The sequence below is a fragment of the Hippopotamus amphibius genome, chromosome 15 (genome assembly GCF_030028045.1).
Source record: "Hippopotamus amphibius kiboko isolate mHipAmp2 chromosome 15, mHipAmp2.hap2, whole genome shotgun sequence".
NCBI lineage: Eukaryota > Metazoa > Chordata > Mammalia > Artiodactyla > Hippopotamidae > Hippopotamus > Hippopotamus amphibius.
The window spans coordinates 64122547-64142301 of NC_080200.1; the positions used below are offsets into that span (position 1 = coordinate 64122547).

Genomic DNA, 19755 nt, shown 5'->3' on the forward strand with positions numbered 1-19755 from the left:
TGCATCAGAGCTCTGATGGGTTTTCTCCGACCCTGTGTTGTCCTGGTTCCTTGTGGATGTCACGGTGACACCAGCCACATAAGGCTGACTTCAGAAGCATTATACTTTTTTCTTAGGTCTGAAGCTGTTTACATATGAATGGTCTCTTACTGAAGGTTTGGTAAGTCAGCTATAAAACCATCTGGTGATAGCGAAGGTGATGGTGATGGGGTGATGACAGAATATGGACTATGTGTCAAACACTGTTCTAAAGGCTTTATATGTGTATGTAATCCTGGACAGCAGTTATTATTATTACCTCATTTTACCAAAGAGAAACTGATGCCCAGAGAAGTTGAGAAACTTGCCTAAAGTCACACCCCTACCAAGTGGTGTGGTTGGGATGTAAGTCCACACAATTGTATTCCTGACCCCCCCTTTCTTTCTTTTTAGGATTAGACATGTTACATTTCTGTCATGTTTACTGGTTCAACTTTTCTAGAAAATTACCCACTTCATTTAGATGTTTGAATGTGAAATATTTTCCTTAATATTTTCTAATAATTTTAGGAGTTGCCATATTTGAAGTGATTTCTTCTTGTCCTTGATGTAATTTTTCTTATTCTCTCTAGATCAGACTTTTGAAGCTTTGCATGCTTTGTTGAATTTCTCAAAGAATGAACTTTTGGTTTGTTATTAAGGTCTATGCTTTCTGATCATTTTCTATAATATTGGTTTCTGACTTAAAAAATCCCTTCCTCCTTCTTTATTTAAACTTTCATTGTTCTTTTTCTTGATTGTCATTTACTGCCAATCTTTTGTATTTTCTAATAAATGCATTTAAGGACATAAATATTCCTATAATTACTGCTTTAGCCAAATCCCACAGCTTTTGATTTATAGCAACTCATTGCCATTCTTTTCTAAAAAGCCTATAATTTCAATTTCCATTTCCTTTTAATACAAGAGTTATTCCACAAGGAGATTATTTTTGGTCTGTCCTTGTTATTTCTAATTTCATTAGGTTTGATCAGAGACTGTGGTCTCTATTATTTCTACTTTGACAATTTCCTTTTCTTCTGGGATGTGATAAATATATTTCTATTATGTCATGAATTTCTGAAAATGATATATATTAATATTTTCTTTTTGCTGGAAACAAAGCATGTTCTTTCAATATTTCTATTGTCAGAGCCTGATGAGTTTGTCAGATCCCCAGTGGGCTGACTTATTGGCTCAATTCGGTCTGTCAATTTTAGCATGTATTAACATTTCCAACTAAGTTTGCGGGTTTGTCAATACATCTGAACATTGTAATAGTGTCTATTTATTTCAAAGAGATGCTGGAGTGCATAAAGTTTCATGATAGTTAACTTTTCTTGGTGACTGTACTGTAATATAAAGTCTCTCTTTTTTCATGCTAGATGTCTCTCATTTGAACTCTATACTGTAAGAAATTTATATTCCTGCAGCTTTCCTTTTTTCTGTAAGCTGTTTCCTGAAATAGCTATTTTCTATCCTTTATTTCCAACCTTCCTCTTAATTTTAGCTAGATCTTTTAAAGGTGGTCCAGAAGTGGTCTTTGGTTTGTAGCCTCAATCCTTGAGCCTCTTTCCATGAATAGGACCATTTCATCCATTCGCAATTATGAAATTTGTTAATATTTGACCAATTCTTTCCCATCTTATTTTCTTAACGTTTGTTAGAATTCACATAGAAATCACTTGAGTAAAAAACAAATTTAATACACTTAATAGATAAGTACCCGTTTAAATTTTCTATTCCATATGAATCAGTTTTGGTAAGTGTATATTCAATGAATTTCCCCATTTTATTTAAATTGTAAATATTTTTGGCCTTGAGTCATTCACAGCATTCCATCCTTATCCTGTTAAAGTCTGGAGGCTCTGCAGTAAACCCCATTTTATCCCATATATTATTAGTCTGGATGGGTTGTGAGCATTGCTCTTTGGCTTCATTATTTTTCTGATGGTTGTTTTCTACTTTATCGATTTCCTCTTTCTTCTTCAGTGCATGTTCCCTTCTACTCATACGTACTGGACTTGCTCATCTTTTTCTGGCTTCCTAAGTTGGAAATATAAACAGCTGATCTTAACTCTTTCTTCTTTTCAAATATAGGCATTTTAAAGCTACACAGTCCTCTCTAAATTACTGTTCTAGCTACATTCCACACATTTTATTTTGATATACAAAACATTTTCTAATTTGTCTTGTGATTTTTCACAGGTTATTCAGAAGTATATAGTTTAACACTGAAATAGCTGGGATTGCTTTTAGATATTCTATTGTTTTCACTATCTGATTTGACGTTGGTGTGGTTAGATGTCAGTTTATAAGATTTTCATCTTTTCATATTTATTTCAATCTTTTCAAATTTGTTGAGACAGTTTTATGTCATATCTGGGTCAATGGTCCATGTGCAGGTTAAAATAACATGTTTTGTGATGGGAATTAGTGTTCTATGGAGGCCAATTCAAAGGAAGCCGACGATCTTGCTCGGATTGTCAGCGTCATTATATATAGTAAAGGATATAAAAGAGATATTAAATATCTAATTATGATTACTGATTTGTCTAATTCGGTGTGGGTTTTTTTTCAGGTTTTTTCCTTTCAAGTATTGCTATGTTTTAAGTATACGCCATTTCATGATTTCACGTTTTCTGATAAACTGAATCTTTCATCAGTTTTCAGTGTTCCTTTTATCTCTGTCAGCACTTCTTGCCTTCAGGTCTACTTTGTCCGATATCAATATACATACAGTAACTTTCTTATGCTTACCGTTTATATGATCTCTATTTTCTATCCTTTTAACTCCAACCTAATTTCCTGCTGTATTTAAAGTGCATCTCTTGTAGACAGTATGTGGCTTGGTCATGCTTTTATTTGGAGGGTTTAGTCCTTATATATTTAACAATAAACCTACCATATTATCATCTCTGGTCTGTTGTCCTACTGCTTTGTTTGTATGGTGTCATCCATTACATTCTGTGATATTCTTAATTTTAAATCTACCATTTTACTATTTGTTTTCTACTTGTCTCATGTCACTTTGGTCCTCTGTTTCTCCTTTATTGCCATTTTTCATTAATCTGATATATTCATAGGGTTTTTAATTTCTTCTGTTGATTTTTTAGCTATACTTCTTTGTACTTTTTCGTGATTGCTCAAGAAATAAAATACACATGATTAATTTATCGGAAGTTACTTAGCATTAATATTGCACCAGTTTGAAAATACATAAATAAGGTCCTGACAACAATATAATCCTGCTCTTCTCTGCATCAGAATTCTTAGTGTAGTTATCATTTTTGCATTAAATGATCAGTTGTCTTTTAGAAAAATTCATACAATATAAGCATACAGTCTTTTATACTCTCACATATTAAGCATGTTCTGCTCTTCCTTCCCTCTTGTAGATTCAAGTTTGCCCCAGTATCATTTCAGTTCAGCTTTGAAGAACTTCCATTAGCATTTCTTATACTATAGGTTTGCTGGCGATGAATTCCTCTAGCTTTCTTTCATTTGCAAAATGTCTTTCATCTCATTTTTTGAAAAAGGAAAATTTTTACTGAATATTTAATTTAGGATTGACCACGTTTATACCAGTGGTTCTGATGAGAAGTCAGCCAATATTTCCATTATTGATCTCTTGCATGCAATGTCTTTTTTCCTCTGGCTGCATTTGAGGTTTTCTTTCTTTTTTTCTTTGGCTTCAGGAGTTTGAGTATAATATACCACATGTAGTGTTGTTTATATTTATTCTTCTTGCTGCTTACAGAGGTTCTTACCTTTGGAGGCTATTTCAACAAATTTGGGAGAATTTGTCACAAAGTATACTGGTAATTTCCTTTCAAACACTTTTCCATCCCATCTCCTACAAACTCCATTTTTCAGACTCTTTGACAACTAGTTCTAAGAAGGTTTGGTCAATGGAAGTAGTGGGGAGAGACTGGGAGAGGGGAAGGAAGAAGCCTGGGTATCTCTCCTCACCCTCTATGTAGCAGTCATTCTCTGAATGGGCTGCAACTCCTGCTGTCTCTGAGGGTCCAGATGCCTGTTGAGGAAGCATCCTGCCTGGTCATGGCTCTAGGAGCCTGCACTCCTGGTGACATCATGTCCCTCCTGTGTCTTCCAAACCTAGGGTGGTAGCAGTTTCCTCCATTGCTCACCTTTTGGTTGTTTTGCCATCCACTGTTTGGTTTCTCAGCTTTCGCCTCATTCTGTAAGCACTTCACTTTATGAAATTCCCTTGGTGAAATATGTGAGACCATTTCTGTTTTCTCTATAGACTCTAATCCACTAACTCAAGTTTTTTTTCTAGGTACTATGATAGCATTAGTGGTTAGATGGAAATCTAGGAATAATCAGAATCGGTTATTTCTCCAACTTCCTTTTTCCTTCGAAAAAGAGCAATCATTCAGTTTTTATTAGAAGTATGGAGAAAATATCTACATATTTCACAGAATATGTCATAGATGAATTTCCTTATGAATGGATAAGTGAGAATGGATTATACTGGCCTTTAATTATACAAATCTCAGCAGATTTAATGACAATTATCATAGGCTGATCTACGATCAAATCACATGACTTATTTTGTGAATCAGAGTTTAAATAAAAGATTCATTTACTATAGTGAGTTTCATAGGCTCTTGTTTTCTTAGGTGCATCTCAATGTTTATTTTTAGGAATAATTATTTCACCATGAAGATGCTTGATAGAAACCCTAGAGATTCTGGAATTGGGTTAAACAGCTATATTAGAGCCTAAGAAAACAATAAGGGTGTTAGAAATGGACTCCCATGTTTTATAGTAATCCACTGGACACAGTGAACAGCATTTGGTGATATTTTGTTTTTTTCTGGATGTACCTGATGATCACTACTTTGCTTTTTCTCAAATGTCAGAATCCATTAAAGGGGGATGGGAGGTTGATAAGGGAAAACATTGGTCCTAATGCCATGAACCATCTGTTCGTGTTTTGGTGGAATGGATGACGAGTGCCCATTGAAACAGGAATGAGCATTCTTAAATGTCAGGACACAAACTATCAAATGTGACTCCATAAGAAACAGAAAATCTGAATAGACTATAAAAGTAGAGACTGAATTAGTAATTAAGAAACAAAACAAAAATAAAAACTACTCATGCCCAGACAGCTTCACTGGTGAGTTCTACAAAACTAAGGAAGAATTAATACCATTTTTTCACAAACTCCTCCAGAAAATAAAGGGGATGGAAAAGTGACTCACTGATTCTATGAGGCCAGTATCACCCTGATACGGATATCAGACAAGCACATCACAAGAAACAAAACTAGAGACTAGTATCTCTTATAAATATAGATACAAAAATCCTTGACAAAATATTAGCAGACTGAATCTAGTCACATGTAAAAAGGACTATATACAATACCATGATTAAGAGGGATTTATCTGAGAAATGCAAGATTGGTTTAATATCTGAAAATCAATTAATGTAATACATTGCATTAACAGAATAAAGAAAAACCCCCCACAAAATCATCTCGATAGCTCAATATGACCAAGTCCAACACCCTTTCATTGTAAAAATACACAACAGACTATGATTAAAAGCCTCTCCTTTACCCTGATAAAAGGCATCTATGAAAAACTCACAGGTAACATCACACTTAATGATGAAAGACTGGATGCTTTCCTCCCAAGATCATGTATAAGAATATACGTGTGCTGTGACTGCTTCCATGGAATATTCCACTGGAGGTTCTAGCCAGAAAAATCAGGCAAGAAAATGAAATGATAGGCATTTGATTGGAGAGGAAAAAGTAAAATGGTCTCTATGTGTAGTCGGTATGCTCTTGTATGCAGATCATAATGTCATAACCTGAGATCCAGACCCAGAGCGGCTCACATTCTGGGTGACCTGCTCCACCCGGGGGCTGCCCTGTGCTCCAGTCCACGGCACGTCGACTATTCTTGCCTGGTTTGATGTAACTTTCATCCCAGAGAACAAGAACTACCATGAGGCAAAGTCATGGTTGATCAAAAGCTCTTCATTATAACCATTTATCCTGTCTGTTCTATCAAAAGCATGTTCAGGCTCATTAAGCTCACCAAGTTGTTTGTGTAATGCAATCAATTTTAATTAACATTCTGGTTTCAAAGCCTTTTTTTTTTTTTTTAACATACAGGCATAAGTGATTTATATACTCACTGAAAACCAAACTTGACTCTCCCCTGTCAGGAGGCAAGAAAAATTACACTTCTTAGTGATAATTTTTGACAGAGGCACTTAAATCCAGTGTATTGTTACAGTATATGGAAAAGGCTGATGCGAGACAAGGTCCTTTCTCCTTTCGTTTTTTTTTTTTTCCAGTTAGTTTATTGCTTACAGGTGATCCTGATGGTGATGAGGACCCACATTTGCTGACAGGACAAATGCAGCAGAGAGATACACCCTCCCCCTAAGTCTAAGAGTTACGTGAATTATGAACCATCTCTATGGGTAAATAATGCCGTCTTCCTCTGGAATTCTGTTTAATGTGATGATTTTCATATCCCTTCTCCCTCTGTGCCCTCAGCTTCCTTCCCCCGAAAATGATGTAGATTCTCTCACCAATGCTCTGTTCACATCTGTTACATGGTATTTAGCAAGGATATTAAGAACCCGGGGGAAAAAGAAAACTTTTCTTTTAACTATACATTTGCATGAAATAATAAAAATCTCCCCCCCTCTTTTTAAGTGATAGGTAATAGAACCTCAAAATGAAAGAGAATTTGTTACAAAAAAGAATCACCATCACAGATTACTGCAGCCTTTCTCCGATAATAGGACTTAGCAGCTTTGAGATGTTCTGCCCACTTGAAAGTCCTATGAGGCCGGAAAGCGAAAAGGAGTTACGTTTGGCAGAATAAAGAGCTTCCGCATCATACTGACAATAAGGACTGAAGACTTGAATTTTCCAAAGGTTCATGGTCTTCTCTTTCTACATACACTCCTTAGGTGAGCTCATCCCCTCCCAGGGATATAAATACTACCTATGTGCTGATTTTTCCAAATTATGACTCCACCCTCGACTCCTCCCATGAACCATGGACTCACACACACCGTCCCCCTTCCTGCCATGAAGCCCCGCCTCCTGGATGCCTAATATACACACACATGCCTTTGATGCTCAGAGCTGAGCCCTTCACTCCATGTCTCCTCTCTGACTTGTTCCTTCCCCAGGACTCGCCTTCTCTGTAGACAGCTGCCCAATTTTTCCAGTTGCTCAAGCCAAAAACAAAACCAAAAAAACCTCCACGGAACTTAGCTTTCTCTTATTCTTTGTCTCCCATCCACTCGCAAGACTTTCCTCCCTCATCTCGACCACTTTTTACACCTCCACTGCTACTCGAGTACAAACCACCATCTTCCTTGGTCTTCCTATTCCCACCCACCCTCTTCTGGAGCAGCAAGGACAATACTCAAGTGCAGCTAGAGCACGTCCTCAGCCGAGAACCTTCCAGGGCTTCCCATCACACTCAGCATTCAATCCAAAGTTCTCCAGGAGCCTGTGAGGGTCGACACGACCTGCCCATCTCACTGCTCCTGTGATCCCATCTCCACTGCTCTTTCCAGGCTCACTCTGCTCCTGCCACCCTGCCTCCCTGCTGGTCCTGAACACATGACCAAAGCCTAGGGAAAGCAGAGCTGTGTGCTGGAGGGACCTAGGGCCCCCAAGGAATCTAAGGGACCTCAGCTGTCTGATTATGGGGAAGCAATGGAACTGCTACCTTATATTCAAGCTACTAACTGTGAGGCATTTCCTTACTTTCAGAGGACCTGAATCCAGAGTTGACTATTGTTCATCTCAGTAAAAGCTACACGGTTCATTTCTCTTGGACAGTGAGAATTGTCTTGCTTTATTTTTTGTTTGCTTTCCTCCTCTCCTTCCTCCTCTCTTCTCTTCTCCTCTCCTCTCTCTTCACTTCTCTTCTCTTATTTTTTGCTTTGCCCAAAGATTCACATCCACTTTATCAAGGTACGTAGGGAGTGACATACTTTCATGGTATCCAATATGGCGGCCCACCAATTGGGTTGTCCACCAAAGCAACCTGCCTTCACAAAAGTTGTTTGCCATCATTTGTGTTTAGAAAACCAAGCCTGCTTTCAATGGACATGAATGCTTCTAGCATTAAACTTTCTCCTGTTTATTTTTCCCTTCTTGAAGATGGCAAAATAAAAGTGACTCTTTTGAAATAATTACTAAGTCATTAATGAGCATTGATTATTGATGAGTAACAACGCGTATTAAAGAATCTCAATAGAAGTAATAGTTCTAAGGTATTTAATATTGTAATTTGCTATTAATTTTCATTAAGGAAAATGTCATTATTCTTAATTTTGCTTGGGTTAATGAAACACATGATATTTCACTGAACTTTATTAGGAAACAAAAATTCTTATTTTAATAATTGCCATGGTCGGTTTAACATAATCTATTTAGTTTGTCAGACAATATGAATGAAACTATGAAAAAATGCAAAAATTCATGCTTGATCATTTCTGGTCTTTGAAAGTAGCTCACATTTCTGATAAAGTTATAGTACAAGGCTGACAGAAGTGAGAGAACAACTCCAAAAAAAGGAGCCAACTAATAATTTAATTACACCTGCTCAAATCCTGAGACTAGAGCCAGATTCAAAAATTATGGGCCCAAAAGGGATGATATGAGGCCCCCTTTCTGGGAAACACTTCCCCTTACTGGTCCTTTCAAGGTCATAAGTTCCTCTCTTATTAGTTACTCATTCGCTCAGTAATTATTTGTTTACTCACTCATTTAATCATTTCTCTCCTTTCCCCCCCAAAAAAAACATGAAGCAGTTTCCCAAAAGGAGAACAAACAAAATAAAACAAAACTGTACTTCAGCATATTTAAAAACAAGTGAGGTCATATCAGAAAAAAATGAGAAGCGCTTATTATCTCAATAAACATGTTTCATAAAATATAGCAGAACTATTATTTTTAAATGGACGCACTCAGATTAAGGAAGAGAACATACTAGACACACAGAGGGTATTCAAAGCAGAACGCCCAGAGGTGCTGACGCTGAATGGCCCAGGAGGGACCGGGGTTAATGCACGCCATGGAGTGAGCGTGAGATTTAATGTCAATACAAGGTGCTGATGCTGAATGGCCTGGGAGGGACCAGGGCTGATGCGCGCCGTGGAGTGAGTGTGGGATTTAATGTCAATACAAGGTCGATGATGCTCACAGGGCTTTCTTAATGGAAAGTGAGAACCGAGCTCTTGAATAAAGTCAGAAGCCATAAAGGGCTGTCCTACCAGGAAATAGGAAACATAAATATTATGCCCGATAGTCTGGTAATTTTCAGGGATGCTGATTATCTACGTAAAGCCCTAAGTGGAAAAGGAGTAACCTTTGACAACTGAGATCCCCAAGCCTGATCCACGTTAAAGGGCTAATCAAATTCACATGATCTATTTAGTGAAGGAGCCTTGACCTAAGGATTTTCAAAAAATACTGTGACTTGAAGTGGTGAACCCCAGAGGTACCTGGCAGAGATACAGTGAAAACAATATCACAGGGATGCCTTCACAACTCAGAACACATGAGATCACCATGGACCCAAATCTTTGCTTTGATGAACTCACAGTTGAAGTTACAAATAACACAAGGAGACACACGACCACGAGAGAGACAACAGGGAGAGTAAGTAACAGAATTCACGCATTTGTGAACCATAAATAATTGAAGGAAACAAGTGATATTTCCATACAATATGTTTAAAATCTGAAAATAAAAGAAAAAAATGCATAGGCAAAATAGAGAATTACAAGAAAAACTCAGATAAAATGTAGACTTCTTAGATATGAAAAAGTGATCACTGAAATTATAAACTCATTGTGGTGAGGAATTCACCAGAATGCAGCACAAAGAAGTAAGGAGGTGGAATTGAGGAAAAATTACAGGACCTGGAGCACAGAATGCACAGTGAAATGTACAATTAATACGAGTTCCAGAAGGAAAGAACAGAGAAAAGAGGAGAAGTAATATGTGAGGTGAAACAGGCAGACATTTGCTAAGAACCACGCAAAGACATGAATCCTCCGATTGAAAAAAAAAATCACACCTCGTCACTTAGGGAAATAAGAACAAATGCATATTTAGAAACAAAATAGTGAAAATCCAGCCCCCCCACAAAAAACCTGAAAGCATACAAAGAGGAAGGACTGATTACCTAAAATGCAATGAAATGAGATTGACAGAAGACATTTCCTTAGCAAAAACAGAAGCTGAAATTCAGTGTAATAATATCATCAAAATACCAAGGGAAAATAAGAGTTAACCTACAATTTTACACCCAAACTATTATTCAAGAGCAAATGTGAAATAAAGCAGATAAAGATATTTTAATACAAACAGAAAATAGGAGCTATCGCTACTCACAGATACTAAATAAAGGAACTAATATATGATATACATCAGCAAGAAGGAGAATAAACTTGAAGAAAGAAATTTTTAAAAAGCACTGATGAACAAATAAAATGATGAAGAATGTGGGTAAATCTAAGTAAATATTGACTGCAATTACCGTCTGGAACTAAAATCCTAAGAAATAATTACATAGAAGAGACATAATGATTAACTTTAGAATTTATTAAATTAAGACTATGTGTTAATGGGACTTCCTAGGTGGCGCAGTGGGTAAGAATCCACCTGCCAATGCAGGGGACACGGGTTCGATCCCTGCCCCAGGAAGATACCACATGCCGTGGAGCAACTAAGCCCATGAGCCACAACTACTGAGCCTATGTGCTGCAACTACTGAAGCCCATGCACCTAGAGCCTGTGCTCTGCAACAAGAGAGGCCACCACAATGAGAAGCCCACGCACCACAATGAAGAGTAGCCCCCACTCTCCGCAACTAGAGAAAGCCCATGTGCAGCAATGAAGACCCAAAAGAGACCATAAAATAAATAAATAAATTTATTTTTAAAAAATTTAAAAAAAATATGTTAAAATTTCAATGGCAATCACTGAAAAAAAAATAGGATCCCCCTTCTCTCCTCCCATATATATAATTTCCTAATATACATGTAATTTCCTAACATACATATGTATGTGTGTGTGTGTGTCTGTGTGTGTGTCTGTGTGTGTGTGTCTGTGTCTGTGTGTCTGTGCGTGTGTGTGGTGTATGTGTGTATTCCTAAGCAGCAAAGGAAAAATAAGAGTCAAGAAAGCTAGATCAATCCTTTAGAGGTTAGGAAGATGGGGGATGTGAGGCCTGGGGAAAACCAAAGAAAAGGAAAGTAAATGAAACCTAAAATATTAGAAGTGGGTCCACACACATCAATAAAAGGAGCAAAATACAAAATATTAATATACAAAAATATATCAGATTACATTATAAAAATAAAAATAGATACTGTTTACAGGAAGCATACCCAACCACTAAGGGCCCCTAAAGCATGGAAACGTATGTATACTAAATAGGACATAGGATTAGCCTTTGTGAAGTCTGAATTGTGTATACATACATATTTATTATATTACACTCTGTGTTTTTCTGTACCTTCGAAAGATTTCACAGCAAATTTTTTTAGAAAGAAACAAAGAAGAAAAATGAGGACATAAACATGAAAGGAAAATGAGGGAAAAAGATGAACTGAACTGAATAGAATATAAAACTGTGAGACCGGCACAGAAAGTGTGGGTCTTAACTCTCTCTAGCAGAGGCGTCCACAGATCTCACTCTGAGTTTTCTAACTGCCAACACAAAGAGGGAAATGTAACCCACACCTATTTCACAACGTTCATGCTCAAAATCCAAACTGTTGCTCAAGAGAAACACAGAAATTGGTAATGATGCCTGAGAGAATGAACTTTGATGGGTTCTCATAAAACAATGCAACAGAAAAGAGACAAAAAAATAAAATAAAAGCAAAGACAGAAAAGACACTAACTTGATTTTTTTAAAAGTGTAATTCCATGGAATGTTTTTCCTGGTCCCTGGAAGTCTTTCTGTCTTCTCTGGCATCATCTTTTATAGCACCTTAATCACTCTCTCCCCTCCCAACAGTAGGTGATAAACCCTGTCTTAATTGTGATGCAGAAGATACAAAAACACTCATCCAGTAGGAAGATGTAGAAAAATGAATGAACTTCTCTACTTTAGAGTATAAATAAGGGCCCGTGACCCTTGGTGACACTTGCTTCAACAACATCACTTTTTACATGCCCTTTGGCTTTTCTATTCAATAAGCCTTGTCTGTGCAGGGACAGCTGTTTCTTTCATGCACCACATGGCAGAGGCCTGGAACTTAGAAGAAGCTTAATTGTTCACATTTTTTTTTTCAATGGAAAACTGATAGGTTGATCTTGGCAACTTTCACTGAAAATCATGTAAGTCTAGAGGAAGAACTCATTTGGCAAACGTATTTCAATGCTCATTTATGGGCAGATGGGGAGGAAGGGGACAGCCAGTGGGAACCTCTTCTAAAAGGAGGCAGATAGCTTTGGGATTGTACATATATGAACAATATGATCTCTTGTTATTAATCATTAAATCCCTTGGTATTGGCTAGTTGCCCAGAAGAATATCCTTTTGGGTACGGAGGAGAAAGGCAGACCATTTCTTTCTAGTTTGCTCAGCACCTTCGTGAGATAAACTGTAACCCAGCTTCAGCAATACAAGTTGCCCACACATGCTGGTTGCATCACTGAAGTTAAATGCAATTACATAGGGAACTCCAACTGTATTGAAAATGGTCGCTATGGCCTTTACAAAAGAGGTAGGGATGAGTGGAAAGAAAAATTTTCTTAAATTTTGTTCTAATCCCCAATTATTAAAAGAAGGACAAGTGTTTTCTTTTAGATTGTATGATGAGAAAGAATCAGTTTCTTTAAAGAAAGTCAGTTGACTTATACTGCACTCCTTAACAAGGTATAAGAGAAAGTCTACCTAGGAATCATAGTGACTGGCTTTTTACCAGTATGTGGAAAAGCGTGAAATCCTGTTACTCAGTTCTCCCTTCCATTCCCAGGTCTCCCCTGGGAGGGGTGAGCTAGAAAGTGACTTATAACAATCAGAGATGGTGGAGAGGATGGGCTTCAGGGAGAAGAACATAGAATCAGAACGGATGGGTGGGCAAAGTGAGCCCAGAGCAGGTTTTTTCCTTTCAATGCATAATAGTGTTGTTTGTTTATTAGAAACAACATCAGGTAAAGTTATTGGGTTACATTTGTCAGACATGGGTATCAGACTAACATGGAAATCAAAGTAAAACGTTTAAATTTATTTAAAAATATCCCTGTAAGATGAATCAACATGTCCACTTTGAAAATTCAAAATTACTATCACTGAGTAAGACACAGGGGCCACTTAGCTTCACAGATCCTGAAATAACCTCCCCCGCTCTGCGTCCTCGGCCCACCCTGCCCCCAGCCCCCTGCCCATGTTACAGAAGCGCTCTTGGAAAATGTGCATCCTCTCCTATCCTTTAGTATAACTGAGTCTGGTAGAAAGGCATACCCGCCAGTGAGAATCCCTGTACTTACTTGGGTAAGACCAGGATCTGCACGATAAAGATGCAGAAGAAGATGAGGCAAGCGCAGGTCACGTAGTACTTGAAGGCTGGCAGGGCAGTGGCTCGGTACTGAGGGGAGAAAAGAAACCAGGAATGACAGTTCTCTAAGAGAAGGGCTGAAACAGTCATCCAGCAGGTACATCTAACTCTACCTGGTTCACGCATCACACTCATCACCTGCAGACTGTGGCAAATAAAGACCTAAGGACAATGGCTGTTCATCTCTGGCAATGAAAGCTTACTTCCTCCAAATGAGCTGTGAAAGGGTGACTCTCCAAAGACCATGACTTTTATGACCTGACTTGTTCAGAAACCATTTAGATGCCATTGAATCCCTCCAGCAAGGAGACAGAGAACTTGGCCAGAAAGTTGAGTGAGTGAGCTGAAGGGACCAAAGAAGCGTGCAGGTGTCTCGGTTCCCTTGCAGGTCTAAGGTCCCACATTTGCTTTTACTTAAGGAAAGCAAGTCACTTTTCACATAGTAATCTTTTCCTTTTGAAGAGTACTGAGGAAATGCAATTTCCTCCTTTTATTTATTTGATTTAGCATTTTATTTTAGTATTGAGAGATGGTCAGGGAAATTGCAAGACAGAAGACCAGAAGTCTCTGTTCTCTAAGAACATCCGTGTGCCTGTCTGGGCCTGGCTGGTGAACTCTTTCTACTCCAGCATCCTCGGCAGGTTCACACGGCTTTCCATACCATCCAGGATCATAAACTGATCAGTGGAGCTGCCCGCCTGGGGCTTGCCCCTGCTTGAGTTACGCAGGAAAAGCCAGCCAGAGCTGCACTCTTGATGATAATGGTCTGTTGCATGTCCCCTTTACCCTGGAGATGGTGTGCCAGGCACTCTCAATGCTTTACGTGGAGGAACTCATTTAATCCTCACAACTGCCTGAGGCAGGAACTATTACTGTCTCTAGTCTTGGATAAAAAAACTTCAGACCAGAATGACTGATTAACATTCTCAGAAACACACAGCATGTGGTGCGACCAGAATCTTCACCCATTGGACTGGCTTCTAAACCCAGGCTTCCAACCACGAGGCTCTATTGCCGCTCAAAAAAGGGTTCTATACTACAGTGAAAGGAAATAAAGTTTTTGTGGCAGTGCTGTTGAAACCTCCTGATGATGCTGGCAGCTTGCTTTGGGTATCTGCACAGACTGTTTATGGGAAGATAGGGATATATGTCTCAGGTTCAGCCTCTGGGGTTTCGGTGCAGATGATGGATCTCTGGGTGGTCTGGCCTCTCTTCCTCTTTGTCTTGCTGCCTTTTACCCCTCCTGCTGGCCTGGAGGGCAGGCTGGGAATAGGAGGACAAAAAGTGAGCTTGAATCTCAATGCTGTCTCCAGTGCCACAAAGTTGGCCTCTGCAAACATGTACACGTGGGGAATGTCCGCGAAAGCTACACGTTTTGATAATGATTACTTTCCGTTTATTAGAATATTTCTTTGGTGACTTTTGTCTTCATAGCCAGGATAATTTACAATGCTGCTGAAGAAGCTCTACTAGCATAATTGCTGAAACGCGATTATATTTCATGCATTCAATTACATCCTTATCTTCTATCTTCTTCTGCATTTTGTGCAGTGACATGAGTCGGAATTTCCTTGTGGTATTAATCAAGGAAAAGGACTTCTACCAGGAAGGAACTCATTTAACATTTAAACAATAAGTAGTCATCAGTGTCTAAGATGTTCAATAATAATAATAATAATAATAAATTGTATCAAACATTAATTTGGTAAACTGCCTGCAGTCAAAGTCCCTGGCTTAGAAGCAGAAAATTGACCTTCTTGATCACTAACTAGTATAAAAGAAAGCTTTCGTGTAACTGTAAAATCCAGCCTTGATGAGTTTTGGAAAGAATTTTGGTATTTTCTATATCCACTCAATATCCATAAAACAATGAACTGAATTTTCCCAACAGAGTTTTAATACCTGTGCTGTGACTGTTGCCATTAATACAGTAGCTTTTGTTCAAACTAAGACTGTAATTATAGGGTTAGATGATGCAAATTACCTCTAACCAGCTTTTTTTCTAGATCAACACAAAACAAAAGGCAAATGAATAAGGCCACCCTAGAACAGCTGTCCTTTCTGCAACAATTACTTACTTCATTCTAGCAAATCCAGGTTAAGCTTGACATGCACAAATTAAATGTCTGCTTATATATCTGTGCCTGAAATAGCTCTAACTTTAGGAGTCATAATATGAAAGTATTTAGATGCAACAAAACTTAAAAGTTTCTAAATCTCCCAAACAGGGGTTGAATGTAAATCTCATAGTTTTATCAAAAAGTTAAAATAATTTGTGTAAAGACACTGTAAATTTATCAGAAAGGATTTTGCTTTCTTTTGAAACATTTTCTAAGAAAATTTCCCACTTAAAGCAAGATATTAACTTCTTCCCTTTCCTTTAGCGCCACAACTCACAGACATCATTTACTAACAGGAGTGTTGAAAGAGGTGATTAGCCAAAGACAGAAGCTTGGTAACCAGAAATGTGGTAAAACAATATGGGCACGAAAGAACTACAGGAAAAGCTAGAAAGAAATCAGATATGGTTAGAGGCAGTTTAAATGTTGCATGTAAAACACCATGAATAAAATTTCATGATGGAATTTAAAAAAAAACAAACTAATATTTTGGAAAAATGACTGATTTTGAAGAAATAAAATAGCTTACTTCTTTTTCTAGTATTTTATTGTAGAAAAGCAACGAGATTCTCTGAATATCTTCAGACTTGAGCCACTGCCTGGAAATAAAAAGGACAGACACATCATAAAACCAAACCTCCCACCAAACATCTGGAACTATTTTTTAAAAATGACTTGCATTCTTCTTTCTTCATAATGCCAAATATGGAATCTACGTTTGTTAACAGTATCTGCAAATATAATATTCTTATTCACACATTGCCCTCCTTTGAAAATTCTATATTACAAACCATCATACCAAATTGAAACTCAAGTTATCCAACTTAAATAATCAGGGAGATGTCATTAAAAGGACTCAAGTACATCAATAAATTTATTCCCTGATGCCTTACTGAAACCACATGGTACTTTCATCTCTTAAAGGATTTGGTTCATAGAGAAGCACCACTTTTCTTAGCTTATAGCAAGGAACATAACACAAAGCATCAGAAAGATTTAGAGTGGCTTCAAGATCTAGGCAAGAAGATTTTACTCCTTTCACATAGTAAAAATACTTTCATTGTCATGTTTTTCATTTCTATAAAGTAAAAGAAATCATGTTTAAATACAGATTTCAAAAAATGGGTACAAATACTAACATAAGAAGCAATCAGGTCGTACCACTAACATAGTACATTGATGCCCACATAAATACACATACATAATACATGTATCTCTCAAGGTATATGAAAGGAAGCATTCTTTCACATTGATTGACTTTCAGAAATCTGTTTTGGGAAAGCACTTGAGATAGAGAAAGACCTTAAAGACAAAACCCTTCACTAGAACATTGTGTATGATCTCAGGTTAAACAGCCACCCTGAGTGTATGTCCGAGTAAGCTGGGCATATAATGCCTGGTACAGTCACACATTTTGCAATAAAATAAACACACACTTCATGAAATAAAGCTAAGAGAGCAGAGAGATACACATTCTTATAGTCATGAGTACAGAAATGTAAGGAAAAATAGAAATCTATGCATCAAGAAAAATATCTAGAAATAAATACTAACAAAATAAATTACCACCTAGGTTAAGTCATTACACTGAGGAATTTTTATTTCTACTTTCTGATTTTTTAAAAGACTTTTATAGTTAAAAAAATAATTACTGAATTACATATGTATATGCATATAGTATTTATGCATAAATACCTGCATATTTATATATATATCTTCAAGTGTATATAAGTATATATCTACATTTACCTCTACATCTATACCTATATATCTGTATATAGACAGAGAGAGTATATGTGTGTGTGTGTATATATATATATATATACTCCTATAGATAAAATTATGTTTTATGTATATAAAATGTTAAACCTGTGTAAACAATGATCAATTCCCATGAATTCCTAAATGTAGTACTTTTCCAACCCATTGGTCCTATCTCTATGGACTTTCACTACCTGCAACATATTTGGGAGATAAAGATAAATGGGGAAGGCCTTTGAAGATCTGGGAATAAAGACCAAGTGAGCTGTCACACATTACCCTGTAATCGACAGGGACAGCTACCTCCTGATTTCAAATTCAGGTCTAAATGGATGTACACTGAGGTTTTACTTTAGGGTTGACAACAAGTTAACCCAGGAAACCAGTGCATCTGAGGATGAACAACTCCAGGGCTAACTGGACAGCCATGTGCCTGGACAGTTCCAAAGACGCTCACAGCACGTGTACCATGATGAACTCGAGTTTCCCAGGAGACTAAACCACAGACAGTGCAATGTCAATGGCAGCCCAGAAGTCAGTCATATATTCTAGAATGACGGCCATTAAAAGTGAGAACTATAAAAATACTTTTGGGTTCAAGGTTATAAGCTTTAGGTATCAGGGAAATAAACTTTTTTTTTCTTTTTGATATTATGACTGCCCCAGCTGCAGAGATAGGTTATTGTTCTGCCTGAAGGCACTAGTTGGAAGAATCAAAGGTTGGTTAATATTAGAAGGAGCAGAAAATAAAACTTAAGATAAATTTTAACTATACTCATTTTTAGAACTGTGTATTCATTATGGATATCAAATGATGAATAATGTATGCCAGTAACTTATTAAAAAGTTTTTTTTCTTTGAGAACGAAAAATCTATTTTAAAAATGCTCCTGGATAATATAAGCTTGGAAATAAAATATGAGTGAAGTTTATAAAGTGGAGATGAAACCAGCTCCTCATTGGTTAGAGTGGCCCCCATATCTAGGCTTTAGTTACCTGTCCTGCAGGTGCACAGGAAGCACTCAGGACAAGGTCTGGCTTTCCTTGTGTCCCCAACACCCAACACAGGTGCATAAGACCGGATCCCTGGATGGATGCTTGGGGAAATGACTGAATCCAATAGTTGGTTCCAGGTATTTTCCCATAAGAATCTTGGCTGCAAGCAGTGTTGCTGTACAACCAATCAGCCATAAGATTATTTTGCCATAATGGATAAAATAACTATTGATTCACAGTTTTGATTTCATTATACTAGAAAATGACAATATATCAATCTTCAGTGAACAGTCATCTCTCCCACTCATCAAAACCAAAAGTTTACCAAGCTATGGCAAGTATATAGAAGGCAGCTAGTCATTGACAATAGTCTTCAAGAGCATTAATCGTTGGACCTTTGGCTGATTTAGATACAGCAGCTTCTTCTCTCCTGCCGTCTCTACCAAATTTATCGTGCAATAGAAGTTGAAGGCAAAAGAAGAATCAAGCTCCTAGCCTCCCCAGAAAGAAATAGTCGTATGATTCCTGATGAGCGTCAATTTCTTAACATGGTGAAATTTTTTTTTTTTTTTGCGATTTGATAGTGAAAAACATGATGTAGACAGAATTGTGGTATCTGGCACAGAATGTGCCTTAGATGGTTTGGTGACGTATAAGGACTGGGCGTGTGGTGGGACATTCTGTATAGTCTGGATATATGTCACCAGCGATATACGTTACACATACTGGTAAGAAACAGCAGCGCCCCTCCTCTGTTCAGTTTACTCCCAGGGAAATCTGAAGAGACTTAGAGCAGGTTTTTTTATATTGTAAAGAATGGTACTGATGAACCCAGGGACAAGACAAGAGTAAGGATGCAGATGCAGAGAATGGACTGGAGGACACGGGGTTGGGGGGGGGGCGGGGGGTGAAGGGGAAGCTGGGACGAAGTGAGAGAGCAGCATAGACATATATATACTACCAACTGTAAAACAGATAGCCAGTGGGAAGTTGCTGTATAACAAAGGGAGATCAACTAGATGATAGATGATGCCTTAGAGGGCCGGGATGGGGAGGGTGGGGGGGAGTTGAGGGAGGGAGAGGATATGGGGATATGTGTATAAATACAGCTGATTGACTTTGGTGTACCTCAAAAACTGGTACAAGAGTGTAAAGCAATTATAGTCCAATAAAAAAAAAAAAGAATGTATGTTCGACATTAGATCCTGAATCCTAGGTGAGGGATCTTGAGAAAGAAAGCATCATGGCTTTCCCTAAGATACACC

The 19755-nt window shown here is 37.7% G+C and overlaps 1 protein-coding gene across 2 annotated transcripts in view; it reads right to left on the reverse strand.

The window, feature by feature from the left end:
• Positions 1–19755, reverse strand: part of ADCY2 (adenylate cyclase 2) — a 401037-nt gene that overhangs the window by 89208 nt on the left and 292074 nt on the right. For both annotated transcript variants that reach the window (XM_057708770.1, XM_057708771.1), the window contains exons 13-14: positions 16264–16333; positions 13547–13644 (exon numbers count right to left, since the gene is read on the reverse strand). In XM_057708770.1, coding sequence (XP_057564753.1) covers positions 13547–13644; positions 16264–16333 — 168 coding nt within the window. The remainder of the gene's footprint in view (positions 1–13546; positions 13645–16263; positions 16334–19755) is intronic.